The sequence below is a fragment of the Centroberyx gerrardi genome, chromosome 7 (genome assembly GCF_048128805.1).
Source record: "Centroberyx gerrardi isolate f3 chromosome 7, fCenGer3.hap1.cur.20231027, whole genome shotgun sequence".
In the NCBI taxonomy this organism is placed as follows: Eukaryota; Metazoa; Chordata; class Actinopteri; order Beryciformes; family Berycidae; genus Centroberyx; species Centroberyx gerrardi.
Genome location: NC_136003.1, coordinates 7237732 through 7262148, shown reverse-complemented (window position 1 = coordinate 7262148; position 24417 = coordinate 7237732). Strand labels below are relative to the sequence as shown.

General features: G+C 43.3%; 1 protein-coding gene across 4 annotated transcripts in view; it reads left to right on the top strand.

The window, feature by feature from the left end:
* The window catches only part of usp7 (ubiquitin specific peptidase 7 (herpes virus-associated)), a 33424-nt gene extending 10532 nt beyond the window's left edge, over window positions 1-22892 (top strand). Inside the window, exons 8-31 of one of the 4 annotated variants that reach the window (XM_071912240.2) lie at window positions 669-723; window positions 812-892; window positions 1294-1384; window positions 1763-1845; window positions 2776-2885; window positions 3957-4134; window positions 4597-4741; window positions 5452-5582; window positions 6561-6695; window positions 7273-7374; window positions 7518-7623; window positions 8349-8441; window positions 8617-8684; window positions 9081-9181; window positions 10061-10214; window positions 11012-11079; window positions 12313-12421; window positions 13713-13790; window positions 13973-14073; window positions 15611-15710; window positions 16570-16689; window positions 16877-16948; window positions 18947-19037; window positions 19824-22892. In XM_071912240.2, the coding sequence (XP_071768341.1) occupies window positions 669-723; window positions 812-892; window positions 1294-1384; window positions 1763-1845; window positions 2776-2885; window positions 3957-4134; window positions 4597-4741; window positions 5452-5582; window positions 6561-6695; window positions 7273-7374; window positions 7518-7623; window positions 8349-8441; window positions 8617-8684; window positions 9081-9181; window positions 10061-10214; window positions 11012-11079; window positions 12313-12421; window positions 13713-13790; window positions 13973-14073; window positions 15611-15710; window positions 16570-16689; window positions 16877-16948; window positions 18947-19037; window positions 19824-19930 (2479 nt within the window). In that variant the 3' untranslated portion in view covers window positions 19931-22892. The remainder of the gene's footprint in view (window positions 1-668; window positions 724-811; window positions 893-1293; window positions 1385-1762; window positions 1846-2775; window positions 2886-3956; window positions 4135-4596; window positions 4742-5451; window positions 5583-6560; window positions 6696-7272; window positions 7375-7517; window positions 7624-8348; window positions 8442-8616; window positions 8685-9080; window positions 9182-10060; window positions 10215-11011; window positions 11080-12312; window positions 12422-13712; window positions 13791-13972; window positions 14074-15610; window positions 15711-16569; window positions 16690-16876; window positions 16949-18946; window positions 19038-19823) is intronic. The other 3 variants (XM_071912239.2, XM_071912238.2, XM_071912237.2) reach the window with 3 other exon arrangements.
* The last annotated feature ends 1525 nt before the right edge of the window (window positions 22893-24417 follow it).

Below are 24417 nucleotides of genomic sequence, written 5' to 3'. Positions count from 1 at the left end.
CCCACCTGTCATTTGTCCTCAGTCTATTGTCAGATGGCGGCTAGACTCAGAGTGAGAACTAGTGTTGCGCGCTGTTGACAAAACAATCATTTTGTGTTTCTTGGCTCAATGGTGTAATTGTGACAAAGATTTTGATTTTTAGACACAAGGACACAGCTTTTTCTGTATACTTTGTTTTTGGCACCGTACAAGAAATGAATGTCCAAAAAACCGAGTGTGGGGGAGACAGTGAGATACTTGCAAGATCTCCTCATGCAGTTTGATTTGAAAGCCAGCGATTGTGCACAGCGCCAGTATTACTTGATCAGAGGACCGTTTAAATGAAACACCTTTCCCTTTAAGAAAAAATAACAGTGCAGTACTAGTAGTCATTATTGCAATTTTGATATGCCAATGATGGATTTTCTACAGTGTGGTTGACCCACTAAATATGATAAATGATATTGTCTGGAGTTGGGATCAATTGGGAACCAATGACGAGATGTTTCTACACTGATTGACAGACTGAATACTAGCCCTGCTGCTTTGCTATCAGATGCCCTGGCTGGGAGTATGCAGATGATCACTTTTCTTTAGCAGAATAGGACATAAATCTTTGGCTGTGCAAAGTAAGTTTGTCTGCTCTACTCTTTTGGTTTATCTATCTACCTGTCTTCTCCTGTGTGTAGGTGGGAGACACTAGACAGTTTCATGCAACATGATGTACAGGAGCTGTGCAGAGTGGTGAGTTCTCACATCATACCGTCTTAAAGCATGTGCGTGTGTGTGTGTTTGTGCGCGCTGAATAATTCACATTCTGTGTGTGCTCCAGCTCCTGGACAACGTGGAGAACAAAATGAAAGGCACTTGTGTGGAGGGAACCATCCCCAAGCTCTTCAGAGGAAAGATGGTGGTATGTACACTCTCTCTCTTTCTCTCTCTCTGCATTTCCCCTCCTCTGCTTTCTCTCGCTCCATCCTGTTAAAAAAAAAAAACAATTAAAAGGAGGAGATAAACACTCACTTGCTGAAGGTACGGGCCTCCAGAGGGAGAAGACGGCCTTGCACGTTGTACAGCAAACAACATTAACACAGCATGCAGCATTTATATTCTTCCGTAAATGTTGTTGACACAGTGATGAAATGAAGCAGTCTAACTCGAATAAGATTAGCGCAGCATGTATCTTAGAAGAAGGTCAGTTTAAGAATAGAAGGAGGCCGAATTAAGGATTTGACCCTCTTAAAAATATTATTTTTGACGCAGCGATGAAATCAGGTAGTCTGACTCGTGTGTGTGTGTTCTCTCCATCTCCAGTCGTATATCCAGTGTAAGCACGTGGACTACCGGTCGGAGCGGATAGAGGACTACTATGACATCCAGCTCAGCATAAAAGGAAAGAAGAATAGTGAGTGGCAACACCCAACAAAACCACTTCACTTCAGTCATATATCTGAACTGTGGATTCTTATCATTAATGATAAAATGTAATAAGTGTAATGAAGTCGATTTCTGCACAAGGGCAATGTTTGACTTTGTTTCTGCCATCCTTGATATTTTTAGTCTTTGCCCATCAGTCCTTTGAAAAGAATATAATCACATCATTAATTAACCTTCTAAAATGAATGGCACAATACTACTTTTCTTGCCAATTGGAGGTATTTATTGCTTTATTGCTTATTGTCCTTATTTTCTTGATCACAGCACTGCATGTATGCGAGATATGGTGTGAATAATAGATGACAAACACTTTCTCTCTCTCTTTACCTGTCTCGTTTACCTCCAGTCTTCGAGTCTTTCAAAGACTACGTCGCTACAGAACAGTTGGACGGAGACAACAAATACGACGCAGGAGAGCACGGCCTTCAGGTGAGGCTTCACAGTGACTGGATTGAAAATTTAAAAAAATGTTTATGAAGTAATAGATTTTGTTATTTTACATTATCTCAGTTGGGATATAAATGAATAAAAACTCCACCCCCGTCCCTGGCCTTCTGAAAGCAACTCGATGCACATTTAATATACATTAACATTGTATGTCTATTGTAAAAGAAACATGTCTTTTTCATCAACTGTGCTTTAGTATGGGTGGAAAAGACACTACAAGGTTCCCTTCAGATTTCTTAAAGTATTTAAGCAGCAAAGCCTCACATGGAGTCCAAGAACACATCTGTGTGTCATTTTCTAATGAAGCACATGCCTACCGTCCCAGCTGACATTACAAGGTCGGCGCGCTATGAAACGGATGAGAGACAATCCTTGAAAAGTTGGCTCAGATGGCAGTTACGAAGTTGATATTAGACGGAGAATGAGTGACTGTCAGTCACTTGACAAAATACTCAAGATGCATCCAAATATCCAGGTTGGAAAGCTGGAAAACATTTGCAGACTTTGGCTACATTCACACACTGCTGCTCAAAGTGTCCCATTTCTGATTTTTTTTTGTTTTTTCTCCCCTCATGTGACCCAGATCTGATGTTTTCTAATCGGTGCGAACAGCAAAAAGCTTCATAGTCACACTTTTTCAATTCCGATCTGGATCACATGGATATGCGGTGCAACACTGGATCCTGAGGCATGCAACGTACATGCGACTCGTATTTGAACGCTCCAATCACAGTTTATCAGCGTTGCCATGACGACATGTAAATCTGGCGTCATTCACCTGAGACGATTGTCATAATGTAGACGCACCACTGCAGCTTGGCTGAGCCAGCGTTGGCATGGAGGACGAGTGTTTGGGGAATGAATGCAAGTCAATGGAGTGTTCTCACTAGTATACATATGTCTGTTCTCCAGGAAGCGGAGAAGGGAGTGAAGTTCCTCACCTTCCCTCCCATTCTTCACCTGCAGCTGATGAGGTTCATGTACGACCCACAGACCGACCAAAACATCAAAATTAACGACAGGTAAAACACACACCTCTCGCTCGCACGCACACACACCTGTTATCGCTTGTTCATTCTCTTCATTACGCCCACACATTAAAGTTTGCACACACCCACACACACAACCCACTCTGCTGAAAGTACACCACGCATCAGCCGCAGTGTAAAAACAAAGAAACGGAACATTCCAGGGATGCGCGCAATCACAGGCCGGTACCTTGACAGCGGCTCCAGAGAAGGCTTGCTCCGTAATAATGCAGGTTAAAGGAGCAGTCTATTTCCAGAAACGGCACTTGACTTGAGCCTGCACTCTCCGAAGCGGCTCTGCCCCGACCTCTCGCACCAAGACAGTGAGAAAGTGAGTCATTGAGGGTGCGCTTCCTGCAGGCAGTATCAAGTCTATGTAAAGCTCTGTGGGAGTTAATGGTGTTTTAACAACCCGCTGGGATAATGTGACACTCGCGGAACACACACACACACACACTTATGCACACAGAATGATGTACATTAATGAAACGGTGTCGGAGCAAAGCGAGGCCCAGTTAAGAGATTAACTGGAATGCGCACACACATGCAAGAGCGCGCGCACACACACACACACACACACACACACACACATAGCCAGAATAGCTAATTTTCCTCTGTAGTGTCTCTCACAGGCTCTGAGTCATCCTTGTGACGCTACCACTGGCACCTGGCCCCCTGAGGGCTTTGTGTACACACACACACACACACACACACACACACACACACACATCCACAGTGTGGAGTGGCAGGTGAACGGACATCGTGACTGGGCTTACACCATTGCTCTCACTTTCTTCCCCTCTCCTTGCCTCTCTTTCATTCTACCCATCCATCCTTCGTATCCCTTATTCTCCTTTCCCCCCTCCTTTTTCCCCCTGCGCCCTTTGTCTCTTTCCCACTTCTTCCTCCTCTCCCATCCCTCCCTCCATCCTTCGCTGCCCGTCTCTTCCCCCCTTCTCCATCTCACCGTCTCTCGCTTCTGCCCCCTCGCAAATTCTCTTACCGTCGGTCATCCTTCCCTCCTTTCTAACCTTTATCCTTTCCTTTCGCCTCTCTCCCCTCCAGGTTTGAGTTCCCAGAGCAGCTCCCCCTGGACGAGTTCCTCCAGAAGCCGGACTCCAAGGACCCGGCCAACTACATCCTGCACGCGGTGCTGGTGCACAGCGGCGACAACCACGGCGGTCACTACGTCGTCTATCTTAACCCCAAAGGAGACGGCAAAGTGAGTGTCAAGGAGCCAATAGTGAGAACAACCTTTTTTTTATCCACCTTCTCATCAAAAATTCTGTGTGGGGATTACAGCATTTTTGGCATTTCTGTGGGTCTGTGGTCTGATTACTGTTGTATTACTCATATGGATACTGCACTGTAGGCAGTGTTTGTATGAAAGTCCATGCAGGCCACACACCCTAGCATGCCGGAGTGCTGAAAATGCTGATCATTATCTGTATGACTGGACATAAATGGTCGTCTTAAGTGCTTTGTGCTTTTCTCCTTTTTCTCCCCTCTTCCCTTCACGCCAATCGCTCCCTGTTTATCGTCCTGCTCTCTCCCAACCCCCCCCTCACTCCCCATTACTTATCCTCCCACACTGCCCATTACACTTCCCTGTCCTCCCCCTCCATCCTCCCTATCGCCTTTCTCCCTATCCTCTTCTTCCCTCATCTCCCCCCCCCCTTTTCACACACTCCTCCCCTCCCTCCAGTGGTGCAAGTTTGACGATGACGTGGTGTCGCGGTGCACCAAGGAGGAGGCCATAGAGCACAACTATGGCGGCCATGACGACGACCTTTCGGTGCGTCACTGCACCAACGCCTACATGTTGGTCTACATCCGAGAGTCCAAGCTCAGTAAGTGACGTGCCACTATGTCTATTCTAAGCAAGAAATTCCTAATTCCACTTTGTGTCATATGGCGATTGAGTTCTCTTAATTTCTAAACTTCTTGCACACCATTCTAATATATCAAGATTTTAAGACAGTAGTCTGTTTGACACACTGCTCCAACCACTGCATCAATATCTACAGGTTCAGTTAGCTATATTCTTCTGTAGATTCATACAGGCCATCCAGCAGCTTGAGAGGTTCAGCTTATTTGCTATTAAGTTGCGACTAGTCTTTGTTTATTCCTGTTAACATTGGAAATGTATTAATTCTTATCATTTTACAGCAGAGACCACCAAATATATAAACGTTGACACCGCTAACAGTATGACAGGCCAACAAAAAAGCATTGTTTAGATAGAAGTGATTATTTAAACATAAATCATCCATTATGAAAGCAGCCAAATGCTGTTAAGTTTTGACAGTAAAACTCAGACTAAGTTTGTCCACTCTACCAGCCGCTTTGGCAAGTTAACCAACCATCATTTGTAAGTCCTAGTCTCTTGTCTGGTAAAATAGTCACAGTGGGTGATGAATTTGCAGGATGGGCCAGCTACTTGCAGCTGGTTAACTACAAAGTTAGTTTCCTGCCCTAGTAACTACAGTAAACATAAAAGGTATCGTACCTCACCCTGTCCATCCAATAATACTCACCCGCGCCTCCCTCTGTGTCCCAGGCGAGGTGCTCCAGCCGGTGACGGATGTGGACATCCCCCAGCAGCTGGTGGAGCGTCTGCAGGAGGAGAAGAGGGTGGAGGCGCAGAAGAGGAAGGAGCGCCAGGAGGCTCACCTCTACATGCAGGTCCAGGTAGGGAAACCTGGCCCGCCATTTTGGTTCTAATGCTGCCTTCAAGGACTTCTCATAAGCTCCTACTTAGTTCCTCCTACTAGTTTGGAAGATGTAAATATTACTCCTATTCTTGGTTGGAAATTATGAAGTGAACCTTGTAACAAAAGTAGGTTTTTGGTGGCTAATTTTAGAAATGAAGTGGCAAATGTAGTGTGAATTTGAGCAGTCATTTGGTAGTAATGTAAAATTACCAGCTCTGTTGTTTGTGTTAATCAGGAAATGGAGACACTGGAGGTTGGTCTTTACATCTGCATATATTACACCCAGAGTTACAAGTCTCCATTGCAGGTCTGGAAAGCCTGGGAAAAGCCTGGAAAATCAGTTTGATCATTTTCAGGACTTGAAAAGCTTTGGAATTGGACAAAAATTGTTGTTGTGAAGAATGATTAGCTATAGAGTGATATGGCCTTGTTGACAGTCATATTTCCCAGCATACAGTCGTGTTGAAATCAAAGTATGGAAAAAGTATGGAGTTAAGAAACTGGGAAGTAGTCTATCTGGTTGACCAGGAGGTCCACTTCAACATGTAGGTTTACGTGAGAAACTGACCTGCCTTTTTGGCTCTACTACAGTTTTACAGGTAGGAAAGTACAGTAGGAAACTGGAAGCCGGCCTGCCATTTTGGCTCTAATGTTTTACAGGTAGGAAAGTACAGCAGGAAACTGGAAACTGCTCTTCCATTTTGGTTCTAATAATGATGTGCAGATGGGAAACTAGAAACTGACCTACCATTTTGATTCTTATATTACACAGATGGGGTGTAGGCATCTAGCTTCTAGTTTGATCTACCCCGTCTCCCTCCTTTTTCAAGGTTTTCATTCTGTCTCTCCCAGGTTTGCTTCTTTTGTCCCCCTTTTTTCTTTCTGTCACTCAGGTTTTTTTTTTCTCCCTTGTTTACTTTATCTCCATCCTTCTTCCCTCTCCTCCTCTGGGCAGATGGTGACAGAGGACCAGTTCTGCGGTCACCAGGGCAACGACATGTACGACGAGGAGAAGGTGAAGTACACGGTCTTCAAGGTCCTGAAGAGCTCCACGCTGCAAGAGTTCGTCCAGAACCTCTCCCAGACCATGGTGAGGAAGACTCAAGTGTGTCTCTCCTCTCTCCCACCATGCGCTCCTGCAATATCCTCTCGTGTCGAACCCTCCTCTCTCCTCTTTCCACCTCCCTCTCTTCCTTCTCCTCCTCCCATCTCTCCTCTCCCTCCTTGATTTGTCTCGGTTCCTCTCATCCTCTGCTTTCCCCATCCTTCCCCTCAAGACGGTCCAACATCATCCATCTCTCATCCCAGTCCTCCCTCTCTACCGTTGTCATGCCTTCTGCTGTATGTGTGTTCATTCCTCAAAGCATCAACACAAGTCATTTGTCATCCTGAGGACCTGCCTGGTAGTGAGCTGGCGTGCAGCAGTCAAGTGCGAGTGTGTGTGTGTGTGTGTGTGTGTGTGTGTGTGTGTGTGTGTGTGTGTACGTTTGTCATCGCCCTTAAGTGTTTGTACTCATCGTTGTTTGTTGCACGTCCGTTTCAAGTATGCGTGCGACCTAGCTTGACTGCGTCTGTGTGTCCCAAAGATGAGTGAATGGCCCAGCGTGTGTGTCCTCAGCGTGTGTGTGGCCCAGTCTGAGTGTGTGTGTGTTATTGATGTGCTGCAGGGTTTCCCACAGGACCAGATGAGGCTGTGGCCCATGCAGGCCCGGAGCAACGGAACCAAGCGGCCCGCCATGCTCGACTACGAGGCCGACTGCAACAAGTCGGTAAGTGTCGATGTGTGTTTGTAACCTGTGCATATGTGTCAATGACTTCTACTGTCATACTCTCAACACCTGGGTTGGAAACTAATTTTATCACCTCTCCCTTTTAACATGCGGTTCCATTTCCGTGTGTGTGTGTGTCTCAGATGATCGACTTGAGCGACAACGAGAACCCCTGGACAATATTTCTGGAGACGGTGGATCCAGAGATGGCTGCCAGCGGGGCCACGTTACCTAAGTTCGACAAAGACCGTAAGTCTCTCACGTCAAACTCGATCCAGCTCGGTATCCGTTTTACCAGGAGTCCCACGGCGGCGGGAGGAGGGGGGGGGGGGGGGTAATTGAAGACTTGTTACCGATGTTTAATTTAGCGGCAACTCATATTTTCAGGCACTGAAGTCTCTCAATCTAGTATAAGCTAATGGCATCGCAGCATTAGCTGACTGTTACAGTTCCATCATTGTTTCCCCGCTCAGTTTGCGTCGGCACAGACATGCCGCAGATGCGCTGCGTCATAGGCGCAATGAATTATGGTCATTGTAGTTCACGCTTTCGACACTTGGCAGCGTTAAATCTTGATTGTTTGAAAACTACATGGGCGTGAAATGCCAGCTTCATGCATCACAGTAACTGAAAAAATGTACTTGGCGAGCTGTGAATTTATCTGGGCGGGCCTCCCAAATATTAACACCGTATGGGAAACACTGACTAATGCAGTCTTAACAGGAGTAGTATTATATTCTTGTGTAATGTGATCTGCCCTACAAAGTCAGTAAGTAGTTTCTGTGTGTTTTAATGGTCAGTGGTGATGACTAGAGTTCATTTTAATGTTAATTATGCTCAAAAAAGCTATTGTATGATATACTATCCACCTCTGTAGCAACAATACATTTGATGGGGCAAGAGCTTTTTCCCAGTTTGCCTGCTTACCTTTTACTTTTAAAAAATGTTTGTGACTTTCTCTCCTTTCTTCTCAGACGATGTCATGTTGTTCTTGAAGATGTATGATCCCAAAACCAGAAGCTTAAATTATTGTGGACATATCTACACACCTATATCCTGCAAAATACGTAAGTATGCATGTCTAGGTGTCAGTACGTTACTTTGTGTGAGTTTACATATGCCTCATGGATTCCTTCTCCCAAGTATTAATGCCCAAGTATTACATTTTCACATTGAGACATTTCAGCATTTTAAAAGTGTTTTTCTGCTGTTGTTGTCCCCCCCCCCCCCCCCCCTTACCAGGAGACCTGTTGCCGGTCATGTGTGAGAGAGCAGGGTTTCAGCAGGAAACTAGCCTTATCCTCTATGAGGTGATCTATTTATCCGTCGCTCACTCGCACACTCTCCCTCTCTCGCCGCTGCTCTCTCTCACTACTTCACACTCTCCTCCTCTCGCTCGCACTCTCGCTTTCTCATATGCTCTCTCTCTCTTTCGTGCAGTCTCTCTTTCTCTCGCGCTCTCACACAATCTTTCTTTGTCTCACACACACTCTCTATTGCACACACTCTTTCTCTCACACTCCTCTTGCTTGCTCACCCTTTCTCTCGCACACCTTCTGTCTCTTGCTCACTCTTCTCTCAGACACTCTCTTTCTCTCACTCCCTCTCTGTAGCTCACTCATTCTTGATCAGACACATACCAAGCAGCTTCACTGTAACTATATAACCCACTGACTATATTTCCCACGATGCCTTGTGCGTTCCAGGAAGTAAAGCCCAACCTAACAGAGCGGATACAGGACTATGATGTCTCTCTGGACAAGGCTCTGGACGAGCTCATGGACGGGGACATCATCGTCTTCCAGAAGTAAGACTGTGTTTGTTTGTTTGTTTGTGTGTGCAGTATCCCCTGCTGTATTTTGATTTCATTTCTTAATGGTCCTTCATTGCTTGATTGTTTGTTTATTAGTGTCGGTTATAATCTCACAAATGTTTTGGCAACTCAAATTGTCTTGTCCTGCCAATAAAAATCATATTTGAATTTGGGAGAAAGACAGACAGGGGGAGAGAGAGAGAGAGGCAGACAGATTAATTCCATATCTGGGTCCTGTCTCTGGACTATTTTGTGTTTCTGATGAAATAACGGAGAACTAATCGTAACTAGGGGGAGGGGAAGGTAAGAGATGGGGGAAAAAGTGCGTTTGTGTGTGTTTGATCAAACGAGATAGCAGCTGTGGATAAAGATGATTTGTCAGTAGCGCTTTCTGTCTAAATCTCCTTCTTCCTCCTTTTGCTCCCTCACTTCCCTCTGTCTGTCCCTCCATCTCTCCACTCCCTCCTCCTTCCACCCCTCCATCTCTCCATCTATCTCTCCTTCCCACCCTTTTTCTAACCCGTCATCGCTCCACTTCCCTCCCTCCCTGCCTCCTTCCCTCTGTTCCTTCATCCCCACTTATTATTTCCCACTTCCCTTTCTCTCCCCTGCTCTTACTTTCTTCCTTTGTCTCTCTCTCTATCCCTTCATCTCCCCCTTTATCCCTCCCTCTGTCTATCCCTCCATCTACGCCTTTACGCCATGCCTATATCCTTCCTTCCTACCCCCCCCCCTTCTCTCCACATTCTCCTCCATCTATACCCAAATCTCTCCCTTTTTCCAACCTTCTCCTCATCTTTCCCTGCCTGTCTCATCCCCTCTATCCTTTCACCTTCCTCTTTTCTCCCTTATTCCCTCCCTCCCTCCCTCCAGGGACGACCCAGAGAACGACAGCAGCGAGCTGCCTACGGCCAAGGACTATTTCCGGGATCTCTACCACCGGGTGGACGTCATCTTCTGCGACAAGACCATCCACAACGACCCTGGCTTCGTGGTCACGCTCTCCAACCGCATGAACTACTTTCAGGTAGGACCTGAACGAATGACTGTTTCCATCCAGCCGTCAAGCCACTTTGAAGCCAACGTTTGAAATGTTGAGAAAAATGTTGAGTTTGCATCAGCTGGGGTGAAGCAGATAAATGAGCTTCCTGAATGTAAAAAAAAAAATAGGGAAAGTCCTTCAAGAATTGATCAGTATTGGGCAAGTTGTTTAATGTCGGCTAACATTCCATGCTGTTTGAAGACCAAAACAAAGGGAAAAAGGTCCAAAGCCACTTCTCAACTGTTGTTCTTTACTATACTTGTATACCTTTTTAAGATACTGTGTCTTATGACATTTCAATTAGAGTTAAAGACTAAGCCCTTGTGTCCATCAGGCTTCCCAATTATTATTATTATTTTCTTTTTAATCATTATTTTTAAGCAGGCAGCACTGATCAGGTGCTTGTGGGAGATGCTCGTCATGGCTCCCATTTTTTGCTATTCACCTATTCAAAACCAGTTTTGTAATATGATGCTCTTTCACCAGAAGTTAAAGAGTCTTAAACCAACTTCTGGCGCTCGACGCTCTGAGCGCTCAAACACGCTAAGCGCTCGGCGCTCCCGGGCATTTCCACTGAAAGTAAGGAGAATAAGAAGTCGGTGCCGTGTGTAGGGTTTCCCGCAGGACACGCAGCCTAAGAGCACACACCGCCTCGTGTGTGGAGAGATCCTGTCTTACAGCGCACAGATGGAATTATACTCTCTCATAACAAATATTATCAGATCCTTGTCTGTAGCGTCGGTCTGTAATGTTGATGTGTAATGTGTCTGTCTGTCTGTCAGGTGGCCAAGACGGTAGCGCAGAGGTTGAACACAGACCCCATGCTGCTGCAGTTCTTCAAGTCACAGGGGTAGGAGGCCTGTCTCATTCACTCTCTCACACACACACACACGCGTGGCGATTATTTGACATTATCGTCAGTGTTGGCAAATCATCATTTGTCAGGTTCTCCAGCCTACTCTCTCCCTCGCTTTCCTGTTTGTGTTTTGAAAATGGCGGATGCACGCAGCAGCTCAGAGGACGAGCCCTGCAGCAAGCCTTAAAACAGACTGAATACAGGATACTGTGGGAATGTAGTAATGATGTATTAACATGGACAATGTGCAACACTGACTTTGCTTACTACAAGCGTGCTCAATGTGTGTCAAGCCAGCCAGAATAAAAAGAAAAACAGGACTTCCGGTCAGAATTTTCAATGTAAAACTCGTACTTCTAAACAAGATTTGCAAGGTTTGAGTAAAACAAAGTTCCAAAATGAAAATAAAGAATATATGTAAGGAGAAATCTGTACTAGATGAAAATATATAGAAAATATAGAAAATAAATGTTTTAATCCGTAGCTGTGGCATAACTGTTCCTATAGAATCAGAGCTTTGGTACCGAAGTGACAAATGTTGCGCTTTTATTTAGAAGGCGAAATTGGCCTTACTTCCACTCTTATTCTAGTTTTCTCTGGCTGGCTTGATGCCATTTGAAAATAAAGCATCCTGCTGTAGAAAATGGCAGAGCACCTTCCCAGGAAAGCACTGCAGAGCCCTCCATCATCAGTTTCTATCAACTAGCAGTATGAGGTTTACTATTCTTCTTGAGCTGACTAATCAGTAGAGTAATTGATCGTCAAAATAAAATGAAAATGTTGCAGCCCTGCTTGACGTGTACAATCAAATACCTGTACTTTATTCACATATCTGCTGATATGTGATATGTGACATATATATTCACATATCTGCTGTTATTGCGACTTTAATGTTACTACATTACAGATTCAGTAGAAATGTTGTGTAACCTGTCCCCCCCTCTATCTTTCTCTGCTGTTTTCCTCTAACTCCTCCCCCTCTCCTCTCTTCCTCTCATCCTATTCTCTTTCTCCATTCCTTCTGTCTCTTTTCCCTTCTCCTGCCTCTCTCCACTTTGTGCCCTTTTCCTCCCTGCCTCTTTCTCCTCTCCACTTTCTAATTCTTTTCTCCTGTTCTCCTCTCTCCCCTCCCTCTCCTCTTCCTCCTCATCCTCTTCTTCTCCTCTGTCTCTCCTCCTCCTCCTCCTCTCTCCCGTCCTCCCCCCTGCCTGGTGGTGTGGTGGCCAGGTACAGGGACGGTCCAGGGAATCCTCTCAGACACAACTATGAGGGAACGCTGCGGGACCTGCTGCAGTTCTTCAAGCCTCGGCAGCCCAAGAAACTCTACTACCAGCAGGTAGGAAAAGCAGCGCCGACTTGGCTTGTTCTTGGGTTTTTGTCTTCCTCCGTCTCTCCATCTATCTGTCTTTTCGTCATTTTCAAAATTGCAGTCCTGCCCAAGGGGGGATTATTGTTGCCTTGTTTGTATCTTTGGGTCCATCTTTGCTTCTTTCTTTGTTCATTTGTACCATCTTTCAGTGTTTCTGCCACTTCTTTGTCATCTGTCTTTCTTTCAATCTCTTTCTCTTACTGCATTTCTGTCTTTACATTGATCCTTTCTTTGTTTTTCTGCATTTCTATACTTGTCGTCATTTTTCTTTTGATCATACGTCCTCTGTCATCTTTTTGTTTTTGGCTGTCTTTCTTTTTGTCGTTCTAGCTTCGCCTTTCAGCCATTTCTTCATACATTCACTCATTCAGTTTTATCTAAAATGATTTTGAATCTCCTGACAGAACACAAGTCTGATGCTGGAAAGTCAGATTTGATATTGTACCATTCATCTTACTCACTGGTACTGCCAAAGATACCGTCTGCACTTGTGGTCCAGCATACAGACAGTAACATTCTGTCTGTGCAGTAAACCATACCATAGATGATGGGAAAAAACATTTTTTTTTTGAAGTATGAAAGCAGCTCGTGCCTCACAGCTACGCAGCATATTCTGTCGGCAACGCTTACAGGCTTTACTGAAACAATTAAACTGTAACAACGTTGCTGATAAGTGAGCTGCAGGGTTCAGTTACATCGCCCTCTGCTCGTATGGCAGCAGGTCCTGCTCTAACAGTCAGACAAGCCAATTACAGTCATGTTGATATGACATTTTTTTTTTTTTTTTATGGTATCCCCGAAATGAAAAACTATGCACACTTTGTTGTATGCTAGCAGGGTTCAGCACATGTAGGGCAGTGGTCTGAAAAGTCTGAAAACATCTTAATGAATAAATTTCAGGTCTAAAAAAGTATTAAAATGTCTTGAATACAGTTGTTAGAGGTGACAGTGACAGGTTTCTTTGTGCTGCATGTCCACTCGTATTAATACAGAACAAGGTTAGTAGTGCAATATGCAGAAATTGTTTTTCCATTGTATTCATGTCCCATAACAATTAACTCTCTCTCTCTCTCTCTCTCTCTCTCTCTCTCTCTCTCTCTCTCTCTCTCTCTCTCTCTCTCTCTCTCTCTCTCTCTCTCTCTCTCTCTCTCTCTCTCTCTCTCTCTCTCTCTCTCTCTCTCTCTCTCTTATATTTTTATATATATATATATATATATATATATTGTCTTTCTATCTCTCTCTCCTCTTCCATCCTCAGTTGAAGATGAAGATCACAGACTTTGAGAACAGGAGGAGTTTCAAGTCCATATGGCTCAACAGCCAGTTCAGAGAGGAGGTAACACACACACACGACACCCCACACACATAACACATGACAGTCTCACCCAGACACTCACACTTTTCTCACACACTTTTTCTCAGCCACTCACACATTCAAACATGTTTAGACAGATGGAATGTATCAAACTATAAAGGTGTCATTCAAGCAGAAACATTAACTCTGTGTGTGTGTTGCAGGAGATCACCCTCTACCCTGACAAGCACGGCTGTGTGCGGGACCTGCTGGACGAATGTAAAAAAGCAGTCGAGCTCTCTGACAAAGGCTCCGAGAAGCTCAGGTAACCACTCTTGTGTGTGTGTGTGTGTGTCCATCCATCATCGTTTCTGAAATGTGTGTGACTGTGAGAAATTTTGTTCCACAATAAGAGATCCACCTTATTTTGGGTTGGGGTTAAAATAGAAATATCATTTATTTGCAGTCTTAAGACATTTGCCGATTTAAAATCACTTGTTTTTTTATAGATAACGTTTATTGACTTTTTGCTTGACACTTTTGATACAGAACACACAAGTGAATGTTACAAGCAAAAATGTATATGTAATCATAAATAGGACAAAATAAAATTATGAAACAAAATTGAATGACATGAAAACTCAGCGCAGCACGTATATTTGTTACAGGTTCAGTTTAGGAACGTATAGGAACACATATGGAAGATTAGTACATCAATACATCAAATGCTCTATACAAATGCTCTGGTCAATATTGCAGGAATGTATACAGCCATATATTCCAGAAAAGGTTTCAATGTATTAATAAAAGCATTAGTTTTTGAGTGCAAAAGGCATTTCAAGAAATCTAACAAATTGGATGGAATATAGCTGTGTTTTGTCATGCCTTACAGGTGAATCTCAAAATTGATGGGTTTTTTTTAAATTGAATTTATCCAAGGAAGTTTAACCTAGCGCCCCTGCTATTTTTTGCCAAAAGTCCCGCTTCACATTCACCCAGTCCCACACACTCCCACCTGGGAGACGGGAGCCACACTGAGCAGCCTCAGCGCAGCAGTCGGGGGTTAATAGCCTTGCTCAAGGGCATCTCATCAGTAGCTGTCACAGGGTGGACAGAGCGTTTCTCCGTCACTTTTTTTCCCCCCAGCCGGGCCCGGTGTCCTTCCAGCCACAAACCCGCTCCTCTAACCTCTATTCTGGAATGAACTCCTCTATGTGTCCGTCAGTATTTGATGAAGTAAAACCGGAGTTGCTTGTGTTGTCGTCCATCTCCATTCACTGCTGCCGCAAAGCTTGTCTGGTGCCAAACGGAGACCGTATCAGCCCAGCTCTGGCCTCCTCCACTGCTCGCCTGTTAGGTTTAGAATCGATTTGAACATTTTACTGATTGCTTCTAAACCTTTTAACCCCGAGGTCCTCAGGCCGAGGCACTTCTGACAGCTCCTTGGTCTAGACTCGAGACTAAAGCAGACCCAGTGGTGTGTTAGGGCCTGTATACAGTGCAGTTTTTTAGTCACTTCTTAAAACCCATTTGTATAAACATGCTTTCTGTCACAACTCAACAATGTATTTTTTTGTTTTTATTTATTAACACACTTTCTGTTGACTAATTTGTATGTAATCCCGTTTTTATGCAACATCTGTTGACGCTTGTAAACTTTGTTTTTGAAAAACTGCTATAGAAATAACGTTCTGTATTAATCCTCCTTCCCTCTGCGCCCTTCCACCCTCTGTCTGCCCTCTTCACTCCCCCCGCTCCCTCCTTCCCTCTTCCTATTTTCTTTCATCTGCCCCCTCCCCTCTTCCGTCCACACTCCCTCACTTCTCTCTCCCACTCTTCTTCTCTCCCCCTCTCCCCCTCAGGCTGTTAGAGATAGTAAGCTATAAAATCATCGGGGTGCACCAGGAGGACGAGCTGCTAGAATGTTTATCTCCGGCTGCCAGCCGCACCTTCAGAATAGAGGTACGTGTGTGTGTGTGTGTGTGCTGCTGCTGCTCCCTCTCTCTTTCTTTTAATTTCTCTCTTTTGAAATCTGTTATGCTTTTCTTTTCTTGTCTCTACCTTGAGAAGTTGGGCAGGTAACCAACCATCTTTTGGAGGGTTTTTGTTATTTGAAAAGTAAACTTGGCTGGTTAAATTGTTGAAGTGGCAGGTTAAATTTGGAGCTGGCTATGTTTAAAGGCATAGTTCGCTCTTAACCCGGTAATTCAAGTAATCACATGTAAACATAACTCAGAATAACTGAGTTATGAGAACAGCGTTTGCACAAACTCAGACTCACACAGTATTATGGGTACATCTTGATGGCAGTGAGCAGTACTACTCCTACTATTCATGTTGGAATCATCACTTCTTTCCCCTGTATTAGAAGTAACCTGTTATTACTTTTTTTTGTTGTCTGACTGTTCTGGCTGGACAGGAATATTGTTTTCACTGCCTTATTTATAGCAACAGGGAGACTCAGTTGCAGGGTATCAGTGCTTCATGTAAACAGCTTACCTGGAAAATGACCTTAACTGGAATATAAATGTAGCCACTGTGGCCAGTGGACAACAGTTCATTTCCTAGAAATGAAACCCCCCCCCCCCCACCCCACCCCCCCCGCTTCTCAACCCTTTCTCTGCCTTTATCTTACCTTGTTTCTATCACATGCATGTTTAAAAAAAGCAGATACTTTGACATTTACTTGATACTTTGACATACCTCTGTAAACCTTTCTCCTCCTCTGCATCTCTCCCTCTGTGTATCCATTTCCCTCTGCTCTCCATCCCTCCTCCTTTTCCTCCTCCTCTCTCTTTTCCTCCCTCCTTCCTGTACCTAGGAGATTCCAGTGGACCAGGTGGACTTGGACAAGGACAGTGAGATGCTAATCCCCGTCGCTCACTTCCACAAGGAAGTCTTCGGCACCTTCGGGATCCCCTTCCTGCTCAAGATCAGACAGGTTTGTGTGTGTGTGTGTGAGAGAGAGAGAGAGAGAGAGCTTGAGCAAGAGTGTCTAGACGGTAAACAACATCCTTCTTTTGGCATCATCTTTTATTCAGCTGTGTCTTCTGTTTGTCTGGTTCTGATTCTGTCCTTTCTTTTCCTTTATCCTCTCTTGCTTTTCCTTCCTTCCTTCCTTCCTGCAGGGTGAGTCGTTCCGGGAGGTGATGAGGAGGATCCAGACCATGCTGGACATCCAGGAGAAAGAGTTTGAAAAGGTATACCATCATGCACCAGTGGCAACACCAATTTATTCTAGTGGACTGTATAGTGGTTTGTAGTGTCTGAAATGTAAGTTTTTGGATCCCTTACTTAGGGCTGATGGAAAAAATGAACCTGAATGAATGAAGTGTACAGTATGATGAACACAGTACAGCCACTACAGCTGTCTAACCCACCATCAGGCTTTTATCGATGTGGTCACTGCGCTGATTGCTCAAACTCCTCTGACACCAAGCACTTTCCTCATCCATTAATCCATTCATTAATTGCAGCACCACACATTTATCTTTTGAAATGCCCCTGTGGTATGGCAGATGTGGGCCAAACAAAACGGCCCCCAAATGTCAGAATTGCTGGACACGAGGCTGCAATTTGCAATAACAATATGGACTATGCAATTGCATGACATTATGTCAATGTAAACCATGGTTCCCCCGTGTCACTTAAATTCTGGGGAATTGAAAAAATCAATCCCTTCCCCAGTGGAGGAGATATTGTCAGCAGGCTACTACATAGAAAGGCCTATAGAATCTACCCAATTCAGTAGAATTCCACAGTTGCAAATTGCAACTGTAGAGTGCTGTCATGGTATTGGTCAAGATCCCCTCACACCTTCTACAGCATATGAAATGCTTGCTTCATGGGATAGGCAGGCTATTTAAACTTTCCCAGCACCAATACCATTTGACACTGAAGATATCGAGACATTAATCTTTACCCCAAATAAATACAATTTTAAACTATCCATGTGCTCCAGTGCCTTCTGTAGGGAGCTGCCCAGAGACCTTCATCTGCTAAAAAAATGTACCCATCAGGAATAGTGTTTACCAGCCAAAGTAATTAATGTACATTTTTCATAGAATATGTCACCCTACCGGTTTTCAGTGCTATTTCATATATAGAATCAAGTACTGTGTGTTAATTTAAAACTTGCACACTCATTGTACAATGGGTCAGGTTTGTAATTCATCATGAAGTGCAACAGAATTCAATATAACTGAGGGATTCAAATTAGGGCTGTCAAAATTGGCCAAAAATGACGTTCGATTATTCCTTCTAAAAAAACACATAGGTTTGAACCATTTGAATATCTATTTTTGCGCATTATGTCCATAAGAGGGCAAACCAATAAAACGAGAGACATAACTACTTGTATAGGTATATTTATTTCAACATAAACATGTCTTTTAAAAGATCTACATACCTACACATTACAAAATAAACAAATAAAATAATGTCCTATACCGTAAAACTTCATTTAAAGACCGCAGACCTCTCTCCACCCCCCACCCCCCACCCCCTGTGGTTGGTGCTAGAGTGAGAACTGAGAACGCGCTGTCTCTTGGAGCAAGATCAAATGAATGATTCGTAATTGATATGTTATTCAATAGCCTAATTTTACTAGGTAATATTCATACTGGTTTAAATAAACAATTTGATACAACTTTATCTCGTGGTTCCACAATTTTGCCGTCTGACCAAAATCCGAAGTATTTCCAAACAGGGCTTTTTAGATTGCTCGGAGGGGGTTGTGAACTCTCTGCCATCATTACCACACGGTTGTTGTTGAATTATTCGCTCGTTTCGGCTTGACCTACATTTCATTTTCATTCAATGAAAGTGACGTTGTGTGACTTCTCTCCGTCATGCAGTGCATTCAGTGCAGCGGCCCAGGCCCACGCGAGAACTCGCGAGGCAGACAGCCGCATAGTGCTGCTTTTTTTTTTTTTTCACAATCGAATATTAATTTTCACAATCGAATGTCTGGTTTTTTTTACAATTCCATTATATAATCGAATTTAGAATATTTGTTGACAGCCCTAATTCAAATGTTACCGTATGAAAAAGTGAACAGCCAGTGTGACAGGTGTCTTTATTTTATCTGTCCGCCAGAGATACATTTTACTAGCATATGGCGCTTGGTGAGTGGTGATTTTGGACCCTGGTGGTCTGTAAGTAACCTAGAATCATGTCTGTGTGTTTTGTGTTCCCAGTTCAAGTTTGCGATTGTGATGATGGGCCGGCATCAGTACATCACTGAAGACGAGTATGAGGTCAACCTGAAGGACTTTGAGCCACAGCCAGGTATTACTGCTGCTAGTGCTACTGCTATAACCACTGCTACTATTATGGTTACTGCTAACTGCTAATGTTACTGCTGCTACTGTTACCACTGCTAGTGCTGTTGCCACTTCTACTACTGCTAATGCTAGTGCTGTCCCACTGCTACTGTTACTACTGCTAATACTGTTACCACTGATACTACTGCTAGTGCTACTGTTGCTAGTACTAATGCTAGTGCCGTTACCAATGCTAGTGTTACTACTACTACTGCTAGAATCACTGTCACCGTTACACTTAATGCTAGTGCTATTACCACTGTTACCACTACCACTGCTAGTACTACTGTTACTATTACTGCTTCTACTACTACTAACACTACTCTTAGTGCTACTACTGCACTACCAATGCTACACTTCCTGCTACTACTACTAATGCTAGTGCTATTACTATCACTATTATTATCACTGCTACTCGTAATGCTACTAATGCTGGTGTTTTTACCACTACTGTTACTGCTGCTATGTATATACTTTTACCTACTACTACTGCACTGCTTGTGCACCGTTACTGCTACTGCCTCTGGCATTACTGCTATCACTGCTATTGCTATTGCTACTAATACTTTCTCGCTGTGTCAGAGCAATACGTTTTAATAGGAACTCAGATTATTAACGTGTAATTGCTCTCTCACGCCCTTTTTTAACTTTCTTTTCCCCATATCCTCCTCCTTTCTCATCCCCTGCCTTCCCTCCCTCCCCCTCTCTCTCCCTCCTTCCCTACCTCTCTCCCTCTCTCTCCCCCCTGCAGGTAACATGTCCCACCCGCGCCCCTGGCTAGGGTTGGACCACTTCAACAAAGCTCCAAAGAGAGGTCGCTACACCTACCTGGAGAAAGCAATCAAGATCCACAACTAAAGCAGCCCACCCTTCCTCCTCCTCCTCCTCCTTGTCCTCCTCCTCTTCCTCCGCCTCCTCCTCCTTCCTCCCTACCTACTTAACGCACCATAACCACAGACTGTAACCAACCGTGTGTGTACGTGTGTGTGAGGGACTGCGTGCGTGCGTGCGTGCGTGCGTGCTTGTGTGTGCGTGCGCGTGAGCGTGTGTGTGTGTGTGTGTGTTCATCACTTTTAACACCCCGCCTGGACACCTCTACAGCTCGACACCGGCACTATGTATCCCGAGTCTTCAGCGATAAGGATTTCACTGCAGCTGACGGCTTAACCTTCACCCACAAAAACAAACTGCACCAACCACCTCCCAACTGTTTTTTTTTTCTCTCTCTCTTTTTGAGGTTGTTGTTTTTTTTTCTGGCTTCTCTAACTGTTGACTGCCTATTTTTTTTTTTTTTTTTTTTTCCCCATCTGGAAGTGGGAGAAAATCAAATTGGATTTTAACATTAAATAAAAACGGGGAGGGGAGAGGAAGTGGGACACAGTATAAATATATATATATATATATGAACTTCTAGACTTTAATTTTTTTTTTTCCTTCTTCCCCCCTACCCCACCTCCGATATGCTTTTTTTTTTTTTTTCTCCTCTGGGTTTGTTTTTAAATAAAAGAGTTGTTGTTACGGCAAGAGGCGTCATGCTGCTGTGTGGAGAGTTTGACGGAGGGATGTCGGCGAGGACTGTATGACGGAGAGAGAGAGAGAGAGAGGGAGGGCGAAGTCGCTGGTCATCATGCAGGAGAATTTTCAAAGGAGCTGCGAACTGGTGGACCCCCCCCCCCCCCCCGACCCCACCCCCCTCCACCCCCTCTCTTTTAAAAAGCGGTGCGGATGGCCGAGGCTCGCTAGTTGCCCTCAATGTGGTTCTTCTATTTTCTGCTCCCGCCCCTTTAGCGCAACTAGTCAAAACAAAAAAACGACAAAAAAAAAAAAAAAAAAAAATATTTCCATGTTTACACACAATTCTTTCTCACTTTAGTTTGGTCGGAGGAAAGATGAAATCAGTTTTTTATTTTTTATTTTTATTTTTTTTTTTGTCTTTTTCTGCAAATCTTGTATAATAAGATACAAAAAAAAAAAACTCCACAGCATCTGTTTAAAAATAAATGGGAAAAAAAAAAATAAGGATGAAATTTGTCTGTACTTCATCTTGCACGTCGGCACTTAAATGTCAGAAAGTTTTACATTTCTCCGGACTGGCAAATGTAAACTTCGGTTGTGGTTTTTTTCTTTTTGAGTTGCTCCGTCACTTTTTTTTTTTTTAAAGAAACCCCACATCCGCTTATTTTTCTTTCTTTTTTTCCTTCCCTTTTTTTTGGGGTTACCATCTCCCTCAGTCATTCCTCCTCACCTTCTGTCCTTGTATACCCTCCCCACCCCTCAAATACACACACACACTCACACACACCTCTCCCCCTCCTCTCTTCTCCCTCCCCCTCTTGCTCCGTCTCGATGGTAACCGTCGCCCCCGGGTGGTCGGGAGCGGTAACTGCGCTGTGCTTGGTAGGAGCTGCAGACACTTAGAGCCCCACTGGTTTGAGGATCGTGTAGAGACAAAACCAGCATTGTAAGAAAACACTTTAAGCCCTTTTTTTGATTTATTTTTTTTCCTTCCTTTCCTCTTCCTGGGTTTTGTTTCCCTTTTCTTTTTAAAGCACAGAAGGAATGCTCCCCTTATAACGCATAGTTGGCTCTGTAAAGAACAACATTTAAGAATTGTATATTTAAAAAAAAAAAAAAAATATGAACGTGTAAAATTTAAGAGAAACACACGCCTTTGTTGTTGGGTACAGAAGGAGCCAGGTGTTCATATTCCTTGTGTGTAGGTTTTTATTTTTTGAGTTCCTGACTTTCCATTGAAGATTTTTCGTTTTTTTTTTTTCTTCCGTTACATTTCGAGTTTTTTTTCTCTCTCTCTTCTCAAAACTAATTGCATTGGTTTTGTCTTGTTAAAAAGTGCAGTACAAAGATGACCTGCAGAATCACACCTTAATTTGATCTTTTCCAGTTTAAAATCCTCAGTGTAGCAGCAGTGTACGACAACTATTCCTGTATATTGCCTTTTTGCTGGAAAATGTATGTTGAATAAAATTTTCTATAAAAACAAAAGCACTACTCCGCTGCTTGTCCATACAAGTAGACTAGACTCAAACCTAGTAGGACCAGGACAAAGCGCATAACAGCTACCACTCTATATCCTTTGTGTATTGCTTTCTATTTTTGCTGGAATGCAGGAAATGTTTCTTAAAACTTAGGAGCAATCTAAACCTTAAAATCCATCGCAGGATGAGTTTTGACTGGAGGGAAACGACAACCAGTCGAGGTTTTTTCAGGCTTTTTTAAAATTCCGTAGAGAAATTCTGTTATTACTTGCTCCCCTCCACAGCGAGGTCAAGTCCCTACAGCTGGTAGGGGTCCAGTGTCTTGCTCAAGGACACTTCAGCAGGGCGGTTGCTTTCCAACATGGGGGGCTTGAACCTGAATCTTTCAGGTGAAGGGCGGAGAATGCGGCTCTTCCTTTTGGCGTCGGGTCGACTCGGTAAAAAGTTCCTACGAGTTTGAAAAACAAAGTGCTGCATCCAGTTCTCTCTCTTCCCTTCACACACATGAAACGACTTTAGGCTCGACTGCTGGTTTTCAGTGTTTTCCCCTTGTTGACTATATGGAAATACATTTACGCAGGAGACGGCCTGTAGGACCTTATTTGTATTTTGAATTGAAATGAAAGAGAATTAAGCCACATTAGCTTTGAGTAATGGATTCCTTGAAACTGCAAATCATGCGCGTCCATTGTAGCTTTCAAATGGGAGATGCATTCAAAACACTACCCAGAGTTAAAAACAATACAGGGATACTCGTATCTCACTTGTATCTATCGAATCATATGTCATATGATTTGCTACACGATATGGGATTCACGATTCAATACAGCCACGATACGATGTAATTAATAAAAGTTGACAACAGAGTCTGACTGTGCAGAATGTTTATTTCTCAGCCACAAATCTTTCTAGCGATGGCATTAGCTCGCTAGAATGTAAACAATTTAAAAATGTCATTACAAAGTAACAATAATATAATTTGGATGGAGAGCTTGTGAAACTGTGATGGTCAAGCGTCTCATATGTGATTACTACAGCAGAATAAAATGGAGCCAATATCACCATGAAGTTTTCTGCCCCACGATACGTATCGTCACATTTTTGTATCGCGATATATTGAATTTCCATTTATCGTTTCAGGTGATATGGCTTTCACACTCCCAATACTTTGGATTGACTATTAATGGCACATAGGGTGACTGTTAATGAGGTTTCACAACTAGCATCTGTGGTTCTGATTACTTAAATTCATGCGCTAATGATAATTTCTCTCTCAATTATGTCTTAATGGGCTGGATATGACAAACGTGCCACTGCTATCCTTCCAAAAGTGATGCATTTTAATTTTGTGCTATCAATCATTTTCTAATGGCAGCTGTCACTTTCTTCATATGGTGGGTGTCACTTTTTTTCATGATGGAAAGAAACTCTTAGATACTGAACTGAAACAGTGTGACTCCGTTGTAATTTTTATATATATATATATATATATATATATATTCTCTTTTTCAAATCTAACATATCAATAACAAATAATAAAGAAACAAATAAACCAATTTCCAGGAAAAAAAGAAGAAAAGAAAAGATTTCTCAGCAGATGCATTGCTTTTATATCATGGCTTTCCATTAAAGTTCCATTATCAGCATTGGGTTGCCAGATCTTGGAAACTATCCTGCTTTTTCCCCAGACCATTTGACTTTTTCCTCAACAAATGCACTCAATTAATCTCTGAAAACCATTTTTTTCTATTAAGAGATTGGGATCAGACTTCCTGTCATGACTCTATTTGATGTCACGTTTTACCTCATAATAATCCCATTCATATCCAGTGGAGTAGACCTCTGCCCCTGGATACAAATTCTGATGGGACCGCACCCGGTTCTGATGACTTAAGAGAAGATTTTGGTGAGACTGGTTTGAATAAAAATTTGTTTTTCTGTTTTCAATTAGCAATATTCTGTATGTGTGTTTGAGTATCAGTGTGACGTGTGTGTGTGTGTGTGTCTCTTTACAGTCTTGTCGTTCTCCAGTGTTCTCACTTCTCCATAGCCCGATTATTATTATGTTCCTGTTTATTTTTCTTCTCCATTACCTTTTCTTATATATTTCATTATCTTCTTTCTTCTACCTTCTCCCGCTTGCACTTTGTCCCTCTATTATGTAAAGCACATTGAACGATGCACTATATAAATAAAGTTTGATTTGCTTTATCTCCATCACTGTTATCTATTCTGCATATGAATACAAACATCCCAAGTGGCTAATGCTTACATTTCACTCCTCGTTTAAAGCATGCGAAGCCCTCAACAACAGGGTGTTTGGTGTCTTGTCAGTGTGTGTGTGTGTGT